The sequence below is a fragment of the Chiloscyllium plagiosum genome, unplaced genomic scaffold (genome assembly GCF_037043375.1).
Source record: "Chiloscyllium plagiosum isolate Xiang-an unplaced genomic scaffold, Cpla_swu_hap1 HiC_scaffold_37, whole genome shotgun sequence".
NCBI classification, from domain to species: domain Eukaryota; kingdom Metazoa; phylum Chordata; class Chondrichthyes; order Orectolobiformes; family Hemiscylliidae; genus Chiloscyllium; species Chiloscyllium plagiosum.
Genome location: NW_028270175.1, coordinates 27,101,533 through 27,127,074, shown reverse-complemented (window position 1 = coordinate 27,127,074; position 25,542 = coordinate 27,101,533). Strand labels below are relative to the sequence as shown.

At 39.4% G+C, this 25,542-nt stretch overlaps 1 protein-coding gene across 12 annotated transcripts in view; it reads right to left on the bottom strand.

Annotated features, from left to right (window-relative positions):
• Nucleotides 1–5,382: 5,382 nt before the first annotated feature.
• The window catches only part of foxj3 (forkhead box J3), a 168,146-nt gene continuing 147,986 nt past the window's right edge, over nucleotides 5,383–25,542 (bottom strand). For 4 of the 12 annotated variants that reach the window (XM_043675667.2, XM_043675666.2, XM_043675669.2 and 1 more), the window contains 4 exons: nucleotides 24,289–24,390; nucleotides 23,418–23,609; nucleotides 18,508–18,612; nucleotides 5,383–13,777 (listed from right to left, as the gene is read on the bottom strand). In XM_043675667.2, coding sequence (XP_043531602.1) covers nucleotides 13,644–13,777; nucleotides 18,508–18,612; nucleotides 23,418–23,609; nucleotides 24,289–24,390 — 533 coding nt within the window. In that variant the 3' untranslated portion in view covers nucleotides 5,383–13,643. The remainder of the gene's footprint in view (nucleotides 13,778–18,507; nucleotides 18,613–23,417; nucleotides 23,610–24,288; nucleotides 24,391–25,542) is intronic. The other 8 variants (XM_043675668.2, XM_043675675.2, XM_043675670.2 and 5 more) reach the window with 7 other exon arrangements.

The following is a 25,542-nucleotide window of genomic DNA, read 5'->3' as shown; positions in this document are numbered from 1 at the left end:
CAACAGATCTGACAACATACATGGAGAGAAAGCAGGGTTAATGATTCGGGGCCATACTGAAGAAGGGTCACTGAACCCTAAACATTAACTCTGCTTTCTCTCTGTGGATGCTGCCAAAACTGCTGAGTTTTTCCTGCAATTTCTATTTTTGATACTATCAAGTCTGTCTAGCTTCACTACAAGCAACTTTTGCCAATAGGGTCATTGAAGACCTGGCTACAGCATCTTAAGTGAATCAGGACATCTCCAGAACCAAATTGGAAACCGGAATAAGTCGCTGGCTGCAAAATTAAAATGTAATGCATTGCTCTTAGGGGGTCTGTATTTCTGTCATGGTTAGACATAAGAAATAGGAACAGGAGGAGGCCATTCAGCCCTTCAAGCCTGTTCCACCATTCAATTGGATCATGGCTGATCTGGCATTCCTCACTTTTCCTACATGTACTGTACACACAACTCTTGATCCCCCAACTGATCAATAATTTATTTATCTCAGTTTTAAAAATACACAAGGACTCTGCCTCACAGCTCTCTGTGGCAAAGAGTTCCAGAGACTCTCAACTCTGAGAGAGAAGAAACACCTCCTCATCTCAGTGTGAAATCGGTGCCCCTTTATTCTGAGACAGTGCCCTCCGGTCCAAGGCACTCCCGCGTAGGGAAACATCCTCACAGCATTTACTCTGTGAAACCCCTTTAAGAATCCTGTATGTTTCAATGAGATAATGGTTAGAGTTGGCACACTAGCTACAAGGCCTCTTGACACTTTTATCCACTTCATTTAGCCACAAAATACAGTTTCGTGGAGCAGGAGAAACATTTGGCAACACCCAGTAATGCCAGAAGGGGGAGTTTAGAAAAATACACTGCTCGTGGTAAGCCACATATTCCTTGTGTTTATTCCGATGGTTTTTTACTGTAATAACAGGTTAGAAAAATACGTCTGGTTTTCCTGTTATTATCATGGTTCCCTCCTTGCAATTGAGCATCGCAAGGGACAGGGTAGCCAAATAATTTGGATACATTTAGAGGGGAGGCGGACAAACACATAAAGGTGGATGGCAGGAGTTTTGCAAAGTCATGTGGGACTTGAAACGTTAGCTTTCTCACCCCCCCATTTCCTCAGTCCCTGCCTGACCTGTACATAACTTGCAGCAATTTTTGTTTCCAATGCTGGTTTCCAGCATCCACAATTCTGCTTTATTCTTAAAGACCGTGTCTCAGCAGCTGTTCCCGTGACTGGGGTCATACCAGGTCACTTCCCACTAAAATAACCGAGGCACTGTTCATGACCTGGAGATCGAGACGACGGGAGGTTAGCTATTGGTTTTGGGTGACCACTGCACGCAATGCTTGATTTAATATAATTTTTCCACAACGTTTCCACGAGAAGCGGTCTTGGGCAAAGTGATTTTTTTTTTGCACGTCCAGGTTCACGTAAAATGCGAAAGTGTTTCAGTCAGTCTTCAAAATTATTGGAGAGATACGTGTGAGAGATCAGTTCAAAACGCAAACACTGCCACGTTCGGGTAACTCTGTCAGAGACAGGGCTAAGGCGCATGTCTGAAACCAGGATCTCCATAAATCACTTATGGGAGCGGCCAGTGTCCTCAGAGAAAACGAAGACAAACCATGAACTGCTAACTCCCAACCCAACTCTTCAGACTCTGCACAATCTAGGGCAATCCTCCCCAGTTGCATCTCTGCACAGGCAAACACAACAAAATAAAGCCCTTTGGCCAATTTCAGAAAACCGACCTGAGCCCAGAGTAAAGCTCAGGGTTTCTGTAAGTCGATTTGGCATCACTGGACCCTCGAGCCAAACTTCTTCATGGAAACTTAGGCAGCGTCGAAAATAAATGGTCCCATCCGTCAAAGACGCACAGCTCATCACGACACAAGGAGAAACCCCCACCACCTATTACTTCATTGTAGAGGGCGGAGAAACAAATTCAAAGGAGCAGTTCCAGGGATGAGTGAGTTAATGAAACACACGACAGAAGCTGGCACTTTTCTCATCATGTTAAGGGGAGATTTGATATGGAGGTTCCACCGAAAGGGTTCTCATTGGTGGAAGGGTTGAGAACCAGAGGGCGCAGGTTCCAGGCACAGAAAACTCTTTCGATATTAGGTTTGGATCTGAGATCAGGATGGAAGCAGATTATTTTATCTGCGCCATTAAAAGGTTTTGGGGGGGGGGGGGGGGGGGCACAACGTGGAGGGGGAGGAAAAACAGAGCAATGGAAACTATTAGCAGAAAGCCAGCATTATCACAAAGGTCTGAATGGCCTCTTCCACTGTGGTAACAATTCAATGGATATACCGCCTTCAAAGACATAACCAATTCCTTATGGTGTAGGTCATTTCACATGATCTGCTTGGTATCATAGAATCCCTACAGATCCTCATCAAGTCCACACCCACCCTCTGAAAAGCATCCATCCCTGCATTTCCCATGGCCAATCCACCTAACCTACACATCTTTGGATTGTGGAAGGAAATCAGAGCACCCGGAGGAAACACACAGACACTGGGAGAACGCGTAAACTCCACACACAGTCACCCGAGGGCAGAATTGAACTCGGTCCCTGGCTCAGTGCGACTAGCTGTTGTAGTTTCACTTTCAGTTGTATTTTAGCACAAAGATTACTTGGTAGTCAACTCATGGCGATCACACACTTGTTCACAAGCTGGAGCTGCCTTAAGGTGCTGTGGAGGGAAAGGGAAGATCTCGCAGCCCAAAACAATTAAGTCAACAATCCTCCATAAAGTGCCAGGTTTTGGCCTGCCTAAAGTCAGTCCATTCTCAGCTGATTCATGACAATAAAGCCTTCCAAGAGCCAAGGAAAGTCAGAGTAAACTACAACGGCTCCTACTCCTGATCGCTCGGTGAGGGCAGATGTTGAGAGGTGAATGTCTGGATGTTGGGCACTCATTTCCCAGCGCAATGCATAGTCATGGAGTCACACAGCATGAAACAGAGACTTCAGTCCAACTCATCAATGCCGACCAGGTTTCCCAACGTAAAACCAGTCCCATTTGCCTGTGTTTAGCCCATATTCCTCTAAATCTTTCCTACTCAGGTACCCGGCCAAATGTTGCTTCCTGTTTTACCTGCTCAGGCCAGGTCACGGTATCTGCTCAGGGCACTCCTTCCCCGGTCTGGAGCTGCAGCAGCAATAACCGATCAGAATAAAAGGATGACACATTAAAGATAGAGGCAGGGAAACATTTCTTCGCTGGGAAGATTGTGAATTTGTAGAATTCTTTATGGCAGGCGGCTGTTGAATCTGGGTCACTGAGATTTTCAAGACTGAGGTTTTTCAGTTTTAATGAGCAATAGAATCAAGGATTTTAGGGAAAAGATAGGGAAGTGGAGTTGAGGATTATTAGGGCAGCCATGATCTGGTTGATTGGCGGAACGGACTCAACAAGCCGACTAGCTCCAGCACCTTATTGAATGTGGTAAGCATGCTGGAGCGGCCGAATGGCCTCCCTCCTGCTCGTATATTGTACGATTTGCACTGGTTGGCCGTACCATGTAATTGAAAATGGATACAGAAAGAGACGAAGAATTCTCAGCTGGGAATTAGCAACAGGCGCCCAGCACTGGGACTCAGAAAGGAGGGACACATTTTTAAAAAAGGGCTCCATTTCCGGTGCGGGTTGGGGGGGGGGGGGGGGGGATGCTGCGATGATAACGGTAACCCCCGAAAGAGAAGACAAGGTGACCCTTCAGGGAACGCGGGATACAGTCTAAAATACAGAACAGTCGCGGACAACCGGCAGCAGTTCATCACCATTTGGAGGAACATCGGCTGAAAATCTTGATGCGAAGGTGCCGGTGTTGGACTGGGGTGGACAAAGTTAAAAATCACACACCAGGTTATTTGGAAGCCCCAGCTTTCAGAGCGCTGCTCTTTCATCAGATGCCGAGTGGAGCAGGACCATAAGTCTCAGAATTTACAACAAATTAAAACTATATATTGAACAAACCTAGAAACCTGTAACTCATTTTGAAAGATGATACCTAACTGTAATTTAAGTTTGTTCAATATATCGTTTCCGTTGCATGACACTGTGATCTTTCGTTATAAATTTTGTCTTACGATCCTGCTCCATTAGTTTACCTGATGAAAGAGCAGCGCGTTGAAGGCCAGTACTTCCAAATAAACCTATTGGACTATAACCTGGTGTTGTGTGAAAATCTGTCACAGCTGGCCAAGATCCAGTGTCTCTACTAGTCGAAGCGTCAGCCAAGCGTGGGGAGGCTTTACGAAACCGAAGTAAGAGTTCAGAATGAGACGATTGCTCGCAATCTGTGAGAGAGGTATGCCTTCTGTGAAATATGACAGGTCCAAACTCAAAATGTTTTGCTCCCGAAAGTTTTCTTTAAACATAGTTCCGTGATCGTCTTTTAGAGATAATTGTAAATACTTTGTTCCAACGTTCATTCCACATCTGACCCCACCCGAGTGAGCATTTAATCAGTCACGCCTCCTGTATTTGTTGCAACTTCTATTAGTGGGAGATGCCGAAACCCACATGCAAGTGCACATAGCATGGATTAGTGGACTCTGTGCAATCTTTGTGATGGTGAGCCCTTTACATAAACATTTGCAAATACAGAGTCAGTGTGTTAGTGACTCCAGCACACAGAACATCAGCCTCGACAACATTGACTTACACAGTCCTGCTCACAACTAATCCAATCGTTCGAGAAAACTCTTGGGAACGTCCTTGTGTAGCCACAAAAAAAAACCCCGCCTCATTATGGCTAGTCTGGCCCATATTTTGTCCTACGTTTTACAAACTCTCCACCTGGACTAAAACTGCCAGATTAGATTGAGATCTTATTATATTTTCCTTCCTAAACCCCTAAATCCTCAACCAGTTCAACTTTTCGTAGGCTTGGTGGAACTGCTTAAAAAACCGTCCTCTTCGTTTCTAAATAACTCCCACTTTAGCAAACGTTATAGATGGTGAAGCAGCTCTTCTTTACACTTGGTTCGTTGCTCCCCGCATTTGTGCTGCTATTGAGAGGTCAAGGCATCAGGCTGCGTCGCTACCCTCTTCCCAAAACTCTTTGTTTTCGAAAACCTCCGCCTCAACAAAAGACCTTTGCTTTCCCTCCTAACCTTTAGTTTCCTGCTCAGCGCAGATCTCTCCATTTTATAACGTGCCTGATGTTAGGAATGTTATTTAAAATAAGAGCCGTTCCGTTGCAAATCTCGTCAGATCTGAACACATTCATCACCCACCCCCGACAAGTCCTACATGTATATAATACAAACAACTCGTACACAGTTAGTTCTGTACACACAGTCTTTGCTGTAGTTTGATTACAAACACACCTCATTAAAAGAGAAGCCCTTAACGCATCAATGAAGCTACAGCATTTATTATAAGTGCCATCCATGCATATCACGACTGGCAGCAACGACTAATGACATTTGGTAGTAATTTACAGCAGTAAACTCATACAAAGGATAGTTGTGCATTTCTGTTTTAGCTAGGATTAATAAAACGTGCAGTAACAAAAAAATACGAACACTGAAACACTGACTGTAGAACAGCAGTACAGAGAACAGCTGGTGTTGCACAAAATGATAATGATTTCATCACTATATACATCATAGATATATACACATCACCCTTGGAATGCACAATATCAAAATACTCTGTATTCCTTTATAGAATAAAACCCTGGTTCTCTCCCCGTCCCCCTTCCCACCCCAGAAAATAAAAGGACAATTTCAAAGACAAACAATATATTTACAATTAAGCACATGAACACCACAACACTTTTTATTTTTTTTTTTGTTTAAAATGTGCCACAAAAGCCAGTACTGCTTTTGTTGTTAGAAAGAGGTTGATCTTCCTCCTGCTTGTAGCCTGTGTTCAGAAACTGCCAAAGTGTCCCCTTTACTGCAGAACAGAGAGCTATCACATTAAGACAAAAGGCAGTGTATACAAGGAGAAATAAGCTAATTCCAAAGGGTTTTAGACTCCTGTTCCAAGAAGCCTCATAAAGAAAACAATTGTTAGTCAAGTATTTCACTTATGAAAATCAGATTGGAATTTAAAAAAACACTGGTTTTGTTTTTAACAAGACGCTGTACCATGGCTGTGAAATAGATACGAACTTTTTAAAAATTGCAATAAATGAAAAAAAATAAAAGAAATTCCTCAGAGAGTTTGCAAGCCCTCTGTCGTCACAACACAAACCCTTGGTGGGCTCGAGCACTTCTTGAAGACAAAGTGAGTGCTGCTGACTCGAAACTAAAATTATTTACTTCCAAGCAATAAAGACTTTGAAAAAAATTTAAATATACAACAGGTCAACAGGATACAAACAAAAGTTATTCATCAGGATTTTTGGAACAAAGGAATCAAACTAATACCTTCTGAAAGATTCAACTCAAGTACAAAGAGGTCATGACAAGACTGGGGCCTGTCCCACTCCAGTCAATGGGGTCAGATCCCAGCTTTTACCAATTGCACTGCAAAGTGAATCATTGTTTGAAGTGTACCCAACTTTGAGTTTAAGCACAGCACAAACATTCCTTCTCCAGCAACCCCCTTGCAGTTTGTAAAGGTGTGCTATTCAAAAGCAGCAAGAACCACTAATGTAGCGATTCTGCTGATTGTTAATGGCAAATATAACAAATGCTTCCTTTAAAATTTACTTCATTGTTCTGTGAAAATGAACATCTGGAGCCTCTCTCCAAGTCCACACTCAAGCCATTATTTAAATGGTTTCTGTGCAGATTGTCTCTCCCAGACCATAAATCTTCAGTGACTCAGAAGTCTGAAATTATAATTTTCTCCCTGTTGCTTTCCTACTTGATGGCCCATTTGCTGCCACGTGTGTTGTCATGGCTTGGCAACTGACTGAATGTCGTCCCTTTCTTCCTTTCAACATCAATGCTAATCCACTTGGTTGCCTATTTGTAAAATGTCTGAAATTTCCCAACTGAGGCAAGTGGGTCTCAGTGACAGGTCTTTAAACTTTGCTGGTCTATAATCAGGTACATGTACTTGCCTTTGATACCACTGCTGTCCTTCAACCACAGTGCTGCATTTCTGTTTCACTACTCAAGGGAAGACTGCACTGGCATTGACAGTCAATTTGATGCTTGCTTTTAAAGGGTATAGGTTAACCTATTTATATATATATATATATCTTTTTTCAATTTCAGTGATTACTTATATTTTATTAAAAATAGAATGCACCTTTTAAAGGTAGTCAGTAATATTTATATTCCTACATACTGTATAACAAAGTAGGGCTGCCCTTTATGGCAGGCCTGTCAAATAGTGCAGCTTAAAAATTCATCTTAAATATGTGCTGCCATCTTCTGTTTTTTAGATGATCCTCTTTGTATATATTTTGAGAGAAACTATTTGCATTTTTTTTTAAAACAGCAAGAATTCAACATTACCTACATAAAAAAGTTCCTAACAGTGCAGACTGAAAAAAACTTTTGAAACTTTTCCAAAGGGATCTGTATGCTTACATATGGAGATGCAGAGGGTGGACAGAAGGTTAGCCCTTTACTTTGGTGACTTCCACGTGCCCTGGCCTGAGCACACTAATATAATGACCAATCATTTCTCATTCTACAGTCTTTTAACTGCTAGATCTTTGACATTTCTACATTTTTGATTTGCTTAAAATTGGATGAAGTCAGAATCCAACAGCATTCACAAGTTAAGCTGGAGCTGCCCTCATGGAAGCTAAATTAAAAACAATATACTTTGAAAAAAACTCACAACACATTGGTCATTTTAACATAGTTTCATTTAAAAATGACAAAGTAAGTAGGGTTTTAAAGTGTGCCAATGTTTGTAAACAATGGATCAATGACAGACTCTCATGATTAGAATTCAGGAACTACCAATGTCTCAATGTTCTCTCGTCCCCCAAAAGAAACAAAGTTGGCTAACCACATACAGCTTTGCAGGCTGAGAGGACACATGTTGAGACAACTGGAGACAGAGAGAAAGGAGAAATCTATTCAACATAAGTCAACTGCTATTACAGATTCTATAAACTGTGAAAACCAAATGTGAGAATCTGCAGTAACAAATTACTTAGATTACTGGCAGGCTCTGCAATAGAATATGCAGAATCTTCCTTTTAAAAGGACCTATTCCATTTCGATGCAATCAAGCCTGTGATGGATTGTATTTTGTTGTTTGGGGTGGTAGTGAGGAGGAGGGGGACAGAAGAGGACAAGAATCATATTTGAGCATACTTATATGTTTAGTGCATACTTTCAGAATTCGAACAGTTTATGCAAGTTCCAAATTTTCATTACTGTGGGTCTGAAATTCAGAATATTACTTAAGAAAATAACTTCTACGCAAATACAAAGCCCATTAGGTTACAGAGGGCTTCACAGGGAGAGGGCAAGGGAGCAGCCGACAAGTGAAAGGCAGTGCAGAATCAGAGGTAGGAACTGAGAGCTAAAGGACTTGATTTTGCATTGCTGTATATTAGAAAGAGAGAATGAATGTCAGAGTCAAAGATTTAGACTGTAGAGTCCAAATGACAGTGTGAAAAGGCAGCAAAATGATAGGTACCAACTAATGTTTAATATATGCCCAAATAACTAGTCATTAATTTATGCTAGCTTCAGAAAGATTTTCTTAAAATAGCGCAGGTCAACATCTGAAAGTGATGCATTTTTGCCACCTCTGTATCAACAAATGCAATTTTTATTCCAAGTTGGTGTATGTAGCCACTAATTTGTGTTTGACATTTCACAGATTTTGGCCTCAGTCATGGGAGAAATAGCAGTCAAGAAAACCTTTTGAATAAGCCTGCACAGCTAGCTATAGCCACAGCACCCACTGCTAGCCAACACCTGAGGACAATTCACTGCAATCCTGAACTTCAATTTGCAGGAGCAGGCAACAAGATTCTGGTTAACATCATTTTATAATTGAAACCCCCTCAATTTAGACATATCAATTGTGTCTGGTTCAGTGCACTTCAAAATGGAAATGCACAGCGTTAAGGAAAAAAACCAAAGCAAATTTTAATCAAGTGAATGTGTTGCAAACATAAATTGAGCACATTTTTAGTGGGCTAAAATTTCACAAGAAGCTGAACAAATCTTTTTCAGTATAATTAACTGTGTGTCTGCTCAGACCTCTCCTAATGTCATGCAAAATATTCTTAACTGCCTAACTTTCAAAGACTACATGTAAAATCTGAAGTAAATTTACATTACATATAAAGTGGTAAAATATTAAATAAGTTACATTTCTGGAAATTAACCAGTGTGCTTGCTTTTCAATAGCATACTCACAAAGGCAACTAGAATTTTTCCTCAAAACTAGGGCTGCAATAAACAATCCTTCACTAGGTGGTGCTGTTGCTTTCTCCCACAGTGTATTTTGAGCATATTATTAGCACCATGATATAAAACATTCTATCAAAATTTTGATGTATTCAAGATAACAGCAAAGACTAAATTGTGAAATGTGCACAGCAATATTTCAACCTAGGTTTATCCATAAACCAGGTCATGGCTTAAGAATCTTTGGCAAAGGATTGTTTTCAGAGTGAGCTGTTTAAAAAAATGACATCTCCTTGAAGTGAGGTTTAAGCTTCAGTCTGATACAAGCTCTATCATGAAGGTATAATTAGAACTGCTTCACTAATCTCTTTGCCCTCTGTTGTAAAGAATTAGCCTTTCAATATTAAAAACTTGACAATATAGGGAACAAGACCAAGCAGCATAAAGGAAGGGATAAATGCAAGTTTTGTGCAATATATTTTTAATACCATAAATTTAGCTTATATATTAGCAAAAAAAGGGGAGATGTCTATTGACCTTTGTAATGCAAACATTTACATTAATTGTTTTCCCCAGAAACTTCATTAACTTTAAATACAAAAAGTGCACAAGTTGACCTCTCCATTTCAGCATTATCTTACCATACTACAGTGGAATCTACACAGTTTACTCTAGCAGTATCATCTTATACTCTGTTTTAACCCTTCACTGAAATCTCCGTAACCTTCCCAAGGAACTAAAATACAAGCACAAATCCATTTGGGGCTCAAATGCTATTTTTTGGATACTGTGTTGCAGTTGTACTTGAAAAATGGCTCAGTTTAACACTATTCCTGCACCTCCCTGCCCCATGAAAGTCTAAGCTGATCTTTCTGGGGGAGCAATCGAGATGCTACAACTGCTCTTTGTCCCGAGGCTAGGAAAAGAAAAATCAGATTTCTGCACCTGATCATTATCCAGTAACCTCTGTAGCAAAGTGCATGTATGCGTGCAGTGGGGAGATGTTGAGAGGGGAATTATCAGTCAGCTGTGATGGCCCTCAACAGAATGTAGCCTGCCAGCTTTCTGTCTTGATTCAGAGGTGGTGCCCAATTGGATAAGGTACTAGTGGGCTTCTGTAGCAATGGAAATATACTTATATTAAACAGCACTTTCAGAAGCAGTTCAAGACACAACTAAGGATAAACCAATTCACCCATGACGCTGCATGAGCTCAAGGAAATGTAATTTTCACGATGTGTTTAATAATCAAACTACTTGGTTTAGTTAATCAAGTATTAGTGTAGGAATTAAGTAAAAAGCAATGATATCTTAACTACACTGTGAAGGATCAGCATATGAAACAAAGACTGGTCAAGCAGATCATCCATCAGAGTGAGATCAGTTTTAGAAAGAGAAGTTTCATCAGGAATCTGATAAAAGATCACAATTGGAACATGAACTTATTTTTCTTTTAGATTCTGATGAATTTGCTGTGCATTTCTAGCATTCTAGTTTGCCTTCCTATTACTGCTAATTCTGTAGTCAAATGGGGAGGAGTTAAGCTTTTAAGCGATCACAACTGATCCCTCTAATTATATAGAAGGCATATTGTTGACCTATACAAGGTATAAGTCAAGAGACTGCAAACTATTGGTCAGCTGGCATATGGTAGAGTTAAAACCCTCACTGAATTTAAAATGTATGGATATTTTATTGAGTGACAGCTGATTGGTTAACCCTCTTGTTTATGTTAACCAAATAAAAATCTCATACCTAATCTTTTGAGCTGCACAGTAATGTTCCTTTCATGTCACTGGTACAGGAGCAAATATTGAAGAGGAAAAGCAGCAGGCGAAAACCAGTAGAGCTGAAGCAAGAGTTAAGGAACACTTACAGAACTGCCCTGTACAACAAACAAAACCCACAGATTGTTTTCAAGGAAGAGAAATGCAAAGAGCATTTAAACCATTACAAAGGAGGAGTTTAGGAAATGGAATAAGACAGGAGTTTAGAAATAGCAAGAAAGCACAGACAAAAAAAAAATCAGTACCCTGGCAACTCACTCAAGCAGCACAAACAATTGCATGGTTTATTTTGCTGTGTGGGATGGTTCAGCTGACAAGACAATTTGCATGTAAATCCCTTTTTTAGGCCACAGCTGTAAAATTTGTCTCTGTTCAGAATTCATTACCATTGTAAGCTTGGAATATGCTTTTAAATGCTATGAATTGAATTGTTCCACCATGGTTTCTATGGAGTCATAGCTCTTCTAAAGATTGAAGGAAGCATTCATGGCTCATGTTCCATCATATATATCAGAGGATGTGCAGTTTGATATCTTGACTTAGAGCAAAACAAAAATGCAAGTCTTAGTGGCCTAGCTTAGTGGTCTTACTGCACAAGTTATTTGTGAATTGCAGAAGTTCTCCATCTTCTTAGATACATAGAGATTGAGTAAATCAAATTTTTAGCATAAGATTTCTGTTACTAGATTGCAACTAGTGTATCCCCGAAGCTTTTGGTGACAGAAGCCAATTGGAAATGTACTGAGCTTATGTATTTTGACACCATCAAATCCTAAATCAGAATGCACACAAAATATAACAGCATAAAAACACACTGAACCAATTATTTAACTCAAGTCCCATATGCAAATGAGGCAACTGGATTTGAAAGAGAAGCTGGAAGAGGACACTGTGCATCAGTAAAAGCAGAAGCTCTGCTAGGAAAGATCCATCAAATGACTCAGGAATGGGGCCTTGGAGCCCCAGTGTATTACAAGCAGGGGTTTGACTTGAATCACAATTTAAATTGTAAACACTGAAAAAGGTTGTGCATTCACACATCAGTACAGCAATCTGAAAGCACAACGGAAGGAGCGAATTGATTTGTTTTAAAAAAGGGGGAATAATCAAGTAGGCACTGCTCCAGAAAGTGCATATTTAAAAAACCCATCCTTGTCAATTACTTAAAAACAAAATCAAAAAAGATGCAACACAGGTATTAAAAGCAGACTGGGATTTCTATAATGAAACTCTCATTTATCCACCACTAAACATGCATAGCTGACAAATGCAGCATTGGTTAACATGCTTCCCCTGCAGCACTTCACAAAAAGGAAATGCTGCATTGCAGCCTTTTCCACAATGGCCAAAAGGAGAGAGAAAGGCAATAACCAGATTAGCTCCTACTATGATCACATAACGTTTGGTTAAGCAAAAGGCAATGGTCAATATTTCATAAGATCGAACTACTTGCAAATTTTGCAATCCATATTCCATTGCTTTGCATTATGGCATGTGAGACAATTGGAGACTATGAAACTCACCAGAATTTGCTAAATGTTTATCCTGGGAGATTTCTCTTGATTACAGTCACTACCACTCAATGAGAGAGACAGGCTTCTTTTCTCATCCCCAAAATACATTTACCTCAGGGGTACTAACCAATACCATGTCAGCACTTTGTACTTGATACCTGCACACCCCAAATATAGTGCTATCTTCTTGAGATGTAGTAGCTTTATTAACAGGCATCGAGGCAGAATTTCTGGGAAGAATCCCTACAGTTCAGATTTGGAAGCTGGTGTTGTGTGCACAAAGGCTGGGGATCCAAAGTTAAGCTGTAGCAACGCAATCTTTGGAGCGGTAGAAAATTCTCCCCCAGGTACTCTAGTATTGATTCCAATACTAATCCTGGTACAGCAACTGGATTTTCAACAAAAAAAAATGAGTTTTTTTTTGCAGCACCATATATAGACTAAATTGTCTCAAAAGAAACTCATTTTGTAAAAGATGCCTCTCCCAGCTCACGACTGCATTCTTGGCCTACTCCAGGGAAAGGCCATCTAGAAGCCAGCTTCCTTGACCCCTATCCATGTTTGTTCCCTCTTACTGGAACGCTCCCCCAAATGAAGTCACGCACAGGAGAGAAAAACTGCACTAAATAGTACCATCCTACGCAATCTCAGATCGTAGCTAAACTACATCACTTAGATGAGCATTGCTCAGATACCAACCCTCAACATGTCCTTTCGGTTTTAAAAAAAACAAAAGCAAAAGAAAATTATGTTCAGAATTAGAAAATGCTTCATTGCTTGTTACCATTGTGCCACTGCTGAGCGGCCGACAGGTAATTCCACATTTCTGTAGTGACTGCAAGCAGAAGGCGTGTTTTCTCCCCCCTCCCCCTAAAAGTACAGCTCTCTAGCACAGTCACGGTGGGGCTGTGTCCAGGCAGCAGTCCAGCGATTGTGGCCAGCATCGGCCAACACAAGTAAGCAAGAAGCTAAAAGAACATCTGAGTCACACTGACAGGAAGAGCTTCTGACAGACTTGTCCTTAGGAAGAAGAGTTAAACAATGGAATCCCAGTCAAAGTCATCCTGGATGTCATCTGCAGGGTTGTGATGTTGAGACATCGGTCTGTGCATTTGGAAGCTGGAAGGTGACATCATGTGCTGCTGGTTCATTCCTGCATGGTGCCCTGCTGAGCAGAAATGCAACAAAAAGTAACATTATTGAATATGAAAAAAAGGACTGTGAAAAGTGTAATTTTTGTCTTATAAGTTATGTAAAATTCATAAATTATACTGTAGACAGTGAGGCAAAAAGTAAGGGATTTGTACAGTTGGGTTGAGGGCAGACAACAGTTCACCACAGATTTTAAAGATTTCTCCAGTCACAATCCAAGGCCTTAGAACATGGCAATAAGCCTACTTACAGCAAACACTAATGCTGCCTTGATCAATTCGTGTTTATCGTAAGCAATAAATATGGCTAATTACTGGAAATTTTAGAAGAATCTTCAACTTGGATATCCAGGCCAGTGATAACTGTGGATTGGTCAACTTAGTTGAATCTTAAAAATTCAAGCATGGGACTTAGTAATGAATGGAGTCCTTGCAAAAAAAAAACAGCCCATTATAAGCAGCTCAAAATGTTTAAGCATTCGACAGTCAATTAGCATTATCCCATTAAACAAATTGTTAGAACAAGTGACTTAACACCAGAATTTTTTAAAAATGGAGACTCTTTTCACCACCTATTTAATCCCATTCCAAAAGATGGCACCTGCTATGACCTCCCTTGCCTCATTAAAATGCTAACTCTATGTGACCACCAAATATTGGTAGGATATTTTACAACAGAGATTCAGAACTACTAAGCTACGCTCTTAACCAATTTGTACCTATGTACAGCCAAGATAGCAAGCACTGGTGAAAATGAAATGTCAGCTGATTTCTCCCCCAAATCTACAGGCAACAATTGTATGGTCCAACCTCAAACTAACCAATTTATCAAAGACGGGGAGTTGATCAATATTCAGTGAATAACATGCATGAGCTTATACGTAAATAAACAGTCTAATAAGCCTGTTGCATCTCATTGTAAACAGAGCCCTTGGAAAAGGCAACATGGTACATCTGTGGCTTTGTAATTCTGGTTGGAAATCACATGGAAGGTGTACAGACTCTTACTCTCGTTGTGCATACACAATGCACTGCCATATGCAGCACAGTAGAGATAACCTCATTCAGTTCCCTCCCACTTGAGTGGAGTATGTGCTATCTGTTACTGACAAACAGATGAAGCACAGACCAAGTGACTGTATGGAAAATAAATCTAATTTTGATAAATCAGCTTAATCCACCTGTGCTGTCATACCCAATCCCTTTTTCCAGAAAAATATCAGTTCTTTTCTGAATGTATTTCTATCTGCTGCAGAATCTTTCCCCAGTAACTGGCTCTTCAACTGTTTTCAAACAGGTCCTCCAGCTTTTCAACAATTAAGCAGTTTGTCTGTATCCAGAAATTATTCTACTTGGATTCCACAGCAGAAGTGGAAGTAATTTAACCCATCTTGCCTGTATCAAAATGCTTCCCAATTTGTTGATTGTCATATGTTTTTCTGCAAGAATTTGTTATTTTTTGCCTTTTAAAAGCTATGACACATTCTACTTCCCACTGCGTCCAAAGGGAAAATGTCATCAACTACACTGGAGACTGGCAGACAGAATACAACAAACATGCAATGAAATTTAAAATATTTGAGTCTGTTGTAGTGCTGTTAAGATTAAATGAAATCAAGTTTCTAGCCAAAATCCCAAATTTGTTGCAATTAATCTAGATAGCAACACTACAATGCACCAATGAATTAAAATGATGAATAACTGGTGTGCTGGTTACTGCTTACCAGCAGGTCTAGCAACATGAGAAGAAATTAGCTGAGGATTTGAATGTGCAGAGGAACAGAAAACATTAGCCTGGGAGCATACATGAACACTAATTAATTTTCAACATTCCAAGAGCACAACATAATCATTCCTATTTACATATTGCTAGATAACTATGTGTTTACGTTAAATAACACCCCGTAGTTTACTTATGAGTCTACTCTCGGTGATACTCCACTACAGTTATAACAAAATTATATCATGCTTATTTTTTGGCTCACAACATTGCTTCGTCAGAAAACTGCACTGAGACAAATATCCAAAGATGAGTTAGGAACATCACCAGGAGTACCCATCCATTTGTAGTAGTACAGGTCACAACTGTACTGGAATCAAACTGCAAACAACCAATCTAAGTTATTACTGCTATCACTACATATCTACAAGACCAAAGAAGTTCACTTTCTTAATATTTCCCAAGTATTCGATAACAGATCTCGTGTGTTTGGTGCAACTGCTTAATTCAATATGTTAGACATAAAGTAACAACCTGGATTTGCATGCTCAAGCACTACAACCTGCAAGGCTATTGATCAGGTGCTCATAAATGGGGTGAGAAGACACAGCTTGTTTGATCAGCTATGTTGAGCCAGTCTTTTTCTGTCCTTTAACTCTTCTATGATCAACCCAGTCCTGTTGAACCAGCAAAGTCCTCATTTCAAACATCCAGCGACTTGTCAAAATTGGGTGAGTTATGCCACAGAGTTTCAACACAGGAATCAAACTGACTGCAATCAACTCCAGGTTTTCTGAACTTTAATCCAAAATTCTCAGAACGCATCATAGTAGGCTGGTGTACCAAAGATTGCAAGTACAGTTTGTCTGAACTTCTCATGGATAGCAAGGAACTGAAAGTCATCCTATATTTGATGGTTTCAGCTAGATATCACAAAGAAAGAACAAGTTTACAGTATCACTAGACGTCACATTCTGTTGACTTACTGAAGGGAGGGAGAGGTGGAAATCATTCAAGACTGTACCACAACCTCCCAATTTGGTACTGCAAAAAAAACCACTTGATTTTAAATGTCAAGGTATTAATTTTTCTGACTCTCATGTAAGAATTGAGGATTTTTTGAAGACCTTGAGTGAACTTTGAGGCAGAGCTAATTTACATTTGAGCATATTCATGAGTGTTTTCAACATGTACCTTAACCAAATTGCAATGTTTTAAAAGTTTGGTTCAGTCTACTATACAAAACATTTTTACGTGATCTACTTTGATGTAACGCATGCAGTAATGGCTGAGTCACAACTCTGAAGGCACATCAAAACCAATATCATAAGCACTACCTGAAGTATGATACCAGCACACCACTGTTCAGGAAATACACAAGAAATAAAAGCATACATGATCGCTGAGGAATGTATGATCACAAAACATATTACTCTTCTACTTGACCAGACTACTTTTGCACATAATATGCATCTTAGAGATGTGTAATAAATCACACCATTTGTGGTTTTCATCCCACAGTAATTCCAAAATAAATATACTTAAAATCGGCAAGACAGGTGAAACAATAGAAATTCTGTGGGAACAGATTCAGATATCCAAGCCTGAATACTGCTCTCCAGCACCTATGTCAAGTAGTCATTGTGTCAGTGTGTTGATGATATATGTTGGAGAATTACCTCATTGTTCAGGTCGTTGTTCACTGCCAAGCTACCTTGTATCCATACATGTGCACACTTCTATGAGGGGGTCAATGAACAGCAATCAGGATCAGGGTACCTAGCTGATTTTTTTTTGCTCCCTTCAAAACCTGCCTAAGATTCACAGACTTTGAAATGAACATCAGATCTCCTGGTCTGTTGCACATCACTGCTACCAAAACAGTCACTGAGGGAGCTAAACACAAAGGCACAGTATCTGCTGCAAAACAATTTTTTGATCATATATTTATGGAGGTTACATCCCATCATCTGTGAAGCATTAGGATGACAGGAGTTGGGTCTAAAAGATGGCATTTGGAACTTGTTTGTTTGTTTGTTAGTTAGATTTTAAACTTCCATTGAAATGCTTTTTTTTAAAAATGATGATATAAAGTATAATCAAATTCATCCCGTTACCTCAACTCACACTCTCGGAAACACAATTTCAAATTCGTGACACTATACAGATTTGTGTAAACTGATTTTGGCAATGCATTTTACTTCAGCACTCATGGTCTAAACATTAAGCTCAATTCTCCCTGTTTTGGAGCATGCTGATGAACACTTCAATCCTTGGGGGAAAGTCAGCAGATGAAAAATGCTTTTCAGAGGTAAATCATTGTTCATAAAACAGATCTACATGCAGGTTACTGAGGTACCAGTTAGTTCAGGGCTCCATACAAATGGTAAAATTTTGCTCAACATGAGAGGAGGAGAAAGGAGATGTTGGAGGAAAAACATTGAATTTTTGGGGTTTCAACCCCCAGGAACTTTAAACTGTGAACCTTTAGGTGTGATCAACTGTAATCAATTCACAAATATTGAGGAGGAGTCTGCATCAGGAATTCAAAATGAAATTGCCAGCGACCTGATACAATGAAAATTTTCAGCAGCAATATTAAAAAATGAATGTGCTTTTACATAATTATAATGAAGAATTATATAACTCTTTTGTACATCTTCAGGACATTCCAAAAGACTGGAGAAGAACTTTGGGATTTGAAGTAACGATATCTTGATTTAGACAATGCATCATCAACTGTGCCATACTGAAAAGGCACATCATTTGGATATGAGCAAAATGATACCTCTGAAGTCCGATGTCCACTAGTGTTTGCTCTGTTTAAGGATGCATTACAAAGGCAGGTTGACTGCAAAACTTTTATCATTTCTAACTGTTTCCAGTTTCTGGCAGCAACATGCAAGTAAGATGCACCCAGGATCCCAGACATGCATACAACATGCAGGTCAAAAGGGAAGAGAAAGCAGGGAAGAAAAATAATAAGGTGACAGCCCCAAGAATAAGCAGTTAATATGGGGCAATTACCTGTCATGGCTGGTCCTGGGGTACTGAGAGGTGGGAGATGGGGGTACCCAGGGGGTCCCATCATTGAAGCAGGAAGGTTTTGTCTGGAGTCAATGTACAAGCTTCCTGTGTGAGAAAGTGGTGCAGGAGTGAGAAATCACCACTTCAGTCCAAACATACATCAATAGCGTCAAACAACCAGATCCAGTATTATTGTCAGATCCAAATGCACATTTATATGGCCTGCTCCAGGATGAATAAAGGACACTTTGAGAAAATGTCCTGAGGCAATAAAGAAATGGGTGCAATTTTATGTGACAAATTACAAATATTCAATTTGTCAATCATCACTTCAAAAAAAAATACTGCCTATTATTTTTCACCTTTTGTTTCATTTCGATGAGCAACTCATACCAAATGCATGTATGATAGTAAATCTAGCAATATTAAGTTAATGTCTATTAAAGGAGCAGGAATAATCCAAACCTTTTACTCATCATCATATACTAGTTATTTCTAAAATTTGAATAAGAAATAAATATGAAGAATTCCTCAAGAAAGCTGAGACATTGCACTTTTATCCTGAATCAGGACAATACTGATGGATGAAATTTCTTATGGCTCTCAGGGGTCTGTGTGATTGAGTTGGGATACACTCAATTGCACAGATACTTAACCTAAATCCCTGGCTAAATCATTCTGGGATTATCCATCTCATTTTCTGTTAGGATTGAAAAAGGAAGAATGCTACATGGGTTCATTAAGCTGAAGTATTTTGAGGTTAAGGCTGTGGGAACCTTTGGAATGGAGCGAATGGAGGTTTACTCTCCGTAAAATCTGTTGGTACACCCAAGTTTAGACTTAAAAAGATGACAAGCATTCAACTTCAGTTTGGAGGAAGGGTCACTCGACTCAAAATGTTAACTCTGATTTCATTCAGCAGATGCTGCCAGACCTGCTGAGCTCTTCCAGCAATTTCTGTTTTTGTTGCTGATTTACAGCATCCACAGCTCTTTTGGTTTTTATTAAGCATTCAATTTCCATCACTGAAGTCCTTTCTCAATTATTAAAAAAGGAAATTTGGATGAGGATCAGAGGGAAAACATATTTTTGGACAATCACAGTGAGACAAGTGCTTATTTTTCATTCAACATATTTAAATACTGTGCTCTTTTCACATCACAACTTCTTTCGCTTGTTACAGTAATTGTTAAACACAAGACTGAATTTTTCCTGAAGTTGATATAACAAAATGAATTGAGAGACTTATGGAAAAACATGTACATGAATTTAAAATTGGTTCCTGTTGACTTTAACTTGTAAAGTCAATGATTACATCACAAAGGGAATCAGCCTTCAGTGGAGGAAAGAACAGATTGAACATTTATTTGTATATGCAGAGCGCTGTATACATACTGTTTAAATAATGTATTAAGATATTCAGAATTTAAACATTTACAGTTAGCTCATGGCAATTTTGTTTCTCAGACCCACATATCAAGCTATTAATAAAGGAAGAGCAGCTGACTTTCAGATTCTGAAATAGCACACCAGATTTGAGTGATGTTTTGGAAATTAAGACAATGGGTGCTGAGGAAGCACAGCACAGGAGACCCAATGTGACATTTAGACAAGGATTGTATTGTTTGAGCAAATTGCTATGAGGTTCTGATCGAAGACAAGTATTTCTCCACAGAGAAAGTGAAAATGTGGACATCATTTCTACAGTTCCTTGTGGAGTAAAGGCAGTTACAAATAACTTGGAATGAGTTGCATCTTTGCCAGATCTCTGGATGCAGACAAAACAAGAGGCCACTAGAAACTGCGTTCATGTCTCTGTGTGGCACTGAGCTATTCAACTGTATCACACCCATACCTGATTCGGCCCTCACACAGTCCCTATATCTCTAAGTTCAGATGATTACAATAGTGAGTGGCTGAGCAGGAATTGTTTTTCAGCGATTCAGAGCCGTACAAAAAAGAGCTAATTTTCCTTAGCTCTACGGACTGAGCCCTTTATGGACTCCCTACCACTGACCAAATTCAAAATTAGCACTAGGAACTGACGTGGCACCTTTATCACCAATAGCAGATTTGAAAATAGACGGTGGAACACCTTTTTTTAAGAAAAAAGGGAGACAGAAAGCAGGAAACGATGTGCCAGTTAGGCTAGAGTGAATCATAGGGAAAATGCTAGAATCCACTATTAAAAAAGTTACAGCAGGTTACTTAAAAATGATAGAGATTAGTCAGTCAGCATGGCTTTGTAAAAGCAAAATTCAATTTAATTTTATTAGGATTGTTTGAGGAAATAACAAACAAGGTAGATAAAGTGGAACCTTATAGATATGATGTACTTGGATTTTCAAAAGGCATTTGATGAGATGCTGCAATAAAAAGGTTATTACACAACAGCACATGGTACAGTGGGAAATGTGTTGGCATGGATAAAAGCTTGGTTAGCTACCAGGGAATGACAAAAAAGGAATACATGGATCTTTTCAGGTTGGCCTGCTGTAATTAGTGAAACTTTACAGGGATCAGTAGTGGGGCTGCAACCATTTGCACTCAATATCATGATGACATCAAGGAAGCACCATACGGATAAACTCGCCAATAACACCAAGACTGGTGGAAATTTAAATTGTCAAGTAATAGTGTCTGCAAGGGGATACAAACAAGTGAGGGGGCAAAGATTTGGCAGATTGAGTATAATGTAGAAAAACGTGAGTTTGACTACTTTGGCAGGAAAAATGGGAAAGCACTATACTACTTAAAGAAAGGGATATTGCAGGGCATGATGCTACAGAAGGATCTGGATGCCCTGGTACATGAATCACAAGTTATATGTAATACAGCAACTGAATGACAAATGGAACGCTGACCTGTAAGGCAAGAGAAATGGAAATAAAAGAAAAGAGGCTTTATTGCAGTTGTGATGTGACCATACCTTGAATACTGTGCAGGGTTTTGGTCACCTTACTTCAAAACAAAAAGATGTAAACCAATCTATACAATTCAGAAAAGGCTTGCTTGGGACAAAAGGCTACCGAATGGGGCAAGACTGAACCTGTATTGTTGGGAATTTAGAACAATGAGGGGTCACTTTATTGAAGCATTCAAGATCCTAAGGAGACTCGATAAGGTGGATACTTGGAGGAAATGCTGTTCTGCGGGGAGACTAGAACTAGGAGGACACAATTCAAGAAAAAAGTTTCCCTTTTATGCAAGAGGTGAGGTGAATTTTATTTTCCCCTGAGGATTATTAACATGTGGAATTCTCTCCTTCAGAAAGTAGTGGAGGCTGGGTCATTGAATTAATTCAAGAAAAAGTCTGACAGAGTTTTAGTAGCCAAGGAATTCAACGTTATGGGAAGCAGACGGAAAAGTGACCATATTCAGATCAGCTATGACCTTACTGAATGAAGAGGTGGGCTTGAAGGGACAAATGATCCCCTTCTGTTTCTAGGTCTGTGCTATATTGATATGGCACAGTTACTTACAGTCTCAATTAAACTGGTAATTAGAGAATGAGCAACAAAATGGCACCATTTCTAATTTCACAGTAGACCAGTGCCTCTTTTAACTCTTCACTAATCTGCTCTCTGGTGCTTCTGGGTTGTTAAATTTGAATTTTGTAATCCCGCTTAGCAGAACAGAGGAAGCAACAACCACTGCTTGTAATATGAAATGTCAAATGGTGACTAAAGTATGGAAAACAGCAGCAGCAAACAACTGAAAACTGCCATATTAAGAGAAACTGGTTAGTAGAAGGCAGAAAATAGATAAGATGTCAAATTTAATTAAAAACAAATGGGCTGCAGATTGGGAAAGTCAGAGATCTACATACTGCAAATACAAAGAGGGAGATTTAGAGTAGAACAGAAAGGCAAAATAAAATATACAAGTAAAGCAAACAAAAGTAATCATGAGGAACTGGAAAAACCTGCAAGAATTAAGCAAAATGCTGGTAAACTTGAGCACAAAGAGCAAGATAAACTGTAAAAAAAAATGAAGTTAATTTCACAAGACAGGCATTGTTAAAATAGGCTAAATCTGCAGAGCAGAACACTGTAAACAAAGAGGAGGTTAGGAATTAGCAATTAAGGGGAAAGTGTCACAAGGCTGAGCCGCAAAGCTCTTTGTTAACAAATAATTTGATGCGCAGCGCATTAATGGCTGATTTTCATTTTACTGATTTGCAATACACATCGTTCTGTTATAACACGTGTTTCATCAACACGATTTTGCTGTAATGCGATTAACGAATTGGGAACGCCAATAGTTTAAGCGCTGTTTCTAAAGAGCGATTTTTCTATAATGCAGGGTTGCACAAGAACGCAACCACCACATTATAGAAGAACTGCTATAAACACAGATAAACATATGAAAACCAGGTTGAAATCTGGTTCACTGACTGCAAGTTTGGCTCTGTTTCCCAATCTATGTCAACCCACCACCCTGAATTCTCTCTTTGGGATTCTAGGAGGTGACCAGAAGCAACTTGTTCAAATGATCAGTCTTCTTGTGCACGGTACCTGGAGTGTTTCACATGAAGTTGCTCAGACAGTCCAGGCTTATTGTGCAGAATGATGGCACTATGAATTTGATTCCAAAACACATACACACTTTTGGTTTGGAAATGAATGAGATTCAGAGGCAGATAAAACCAAACTCCTTTCCTTTGCACAATAATGTTGGCTGTTTTCCCTGTCTTTCCTAAATAAATTAAAATATATAAAAGGTAAACATAAATTTAAAAAAAAAAGGCCTGCTTGGCACCTTTTTCTTGGGGTTAAAACTGAGCAACAATTTATTGAATTGCCATGGCCTAACAAACAAAAGATTAAGCATCTTTAAAGCTTCACCTATGTGAATACCTTATCTATAAATTTAAAGCTATATCTATCTCTATATTTTGGAGTCTATACCTGTACTGATGTGCTGGTTTGGTTTCTGCGAATGCATTGTGCTGTGACAAACCGAGGGCTGCATGTTCCCTTGTGACTGGATCAGACCAGTTTGTGTGAAGAACTGGTTTAGGGAAGAGCACAAGTCCGCAAACTGAACAGGATCGAGTGACCAGTTATTGAGATCCGCCTGTTTCATACTCTCCATCAGACCTGCGGATAAAAGGCATGACAGAGTGTTAAGGAGAGAATCCAGGGAAACAAGAGGCTAAAGAACCAATGGGTCCACAGCCTGCAGGCAAAGCAGGTATCTTTTTAATGAAAAGGCCAACTGCAGTAACGTAAACAAAAGGATTAATCAAACAAAACATCAAACTAAAATTCAATAAAATAAAAACACTGATCTCTGACCTAGCTCCATACATTGAGCACAAATTCTATCAGCCAATTTTGTTGTGTGCACAGGATCAGGTTGGTTTGTGGATGTGTGGTGAGCATGGCATGACAGAACAGAATAAGCCTACCATTTCAAAACTTGACTCTCAAGCAGAACTAGATGCAAACTTGCACAAGATTAGATCCATAAATGACTGAAAAATATTTCTGCTCTGTAGCTTGGAGATGATGTGCCCAAATTGTTCTAGGATATTACAGGAGAAATAGTATCATTTAACTTTCTCCAGAAATTATAAAACAGAAAGGCACATTTTAATTATAATATTTGAGGCCTAAAATGTATTTCAGACACTCAAGTTTACATTTTAATTTTAAATTGCCTGGTCTTTACTTTTCTTAAAAACATATGTTCAGAAGAAAACAGGAATTTGTACCTTGGAGGGCTCCAGTTAGCCATAGCAGGTAGGGAGCACAGCTCCACATATCAATAACCTACCTTGAAACTGGGAGAGATCCACATCAGACCAGTTGAAACTGCTAGCAATACGGAAACTCTCCTTCAGAGTGTCCAGATTCATGCACCAATCAGAAGGAATGCCTACAACAGCCATAAACCCATCAAAGAGCATTAGAACAACATAATGAGGACTTAACACATATGATTAAAACATTGCTGTGAGAATTATATCAAGAATCCAGCTATTTTTGCTCTTTCTTAATGTCATGTCAGCTTGGCTTAGTTAGTAGTTTGAACCTCAACTGATTTGAACACCTAAATTGGGCTTAGAAAATTCTACCAATTAATTTCAATAAAAGAGATTACTGAAAAAAAAACTAATTATTCTTTGTGAGACCATGTGTACAAATTGGCTGCTGCGTTTGAGTAATTTGGGATTGTAATGCCATTTGGAATATCGTGAGAATTTGAACTCATGCTTGGTCTATCCTTTCTCCTTAAGCCAATGATACTGAGACAATACATAAAATCCCGGCCACCATTTGGCTGATTAACAAATTCAGGAGAATGTGAGCATTGCAGGTCAGAGTCGAAAAGTGTGGTGCTGGAAAAGCACAAGCAGTCAGGCAGCATCTGAGGAATGAACATTCTTGATGAAGAGCTTATGCTCGAAACATCGATTCTCCTGTTCCTCGGATGCTGCCTGACTGCCTGTGCTTTTCCAGCACCACACTTTTCAACTCTGATCAGCACAGATTGAGAATCAAATTTGGGACTGTATAATTCATCCACCTATTATTACATGATTTTAAAAAAGATCCAAGTGAAAATATACCAACAATCTTTATGCAAATGAACCTTAAGCATCTGACATGTGGTGGAAGCAAGTGTTCCTGAAATAGTGGTTATGGTGCATGGAGAAATAAAATACAATTACTTTAGCACGTGGCCAAAGATGTGCAACATATTACATTGGATGCATGCTCAGTATTTTATCTTATCATGCTCATGTTTACATGCTTCTTTCCCCATTATAATGAGAGGCAAGGCAGTTAGGAGGAACACTTCATAAATGTGCTCCACTGAACTACGTGGTGACTCGAGCTTATGACAATGTGATAGGTTGCACAGCAAAACTGCACGGAATACATTGAAAACCATTTACCTTAGTACATGCCAATACAGCATGTATAGAGCAAATCTAAAAGCTGGCAATGAAAGAGATAGTTTAATAGCTAGTCTGCTGAACGATTCCCACCACTACCACCACGTCATCGCTTTTGCTATGCTTCT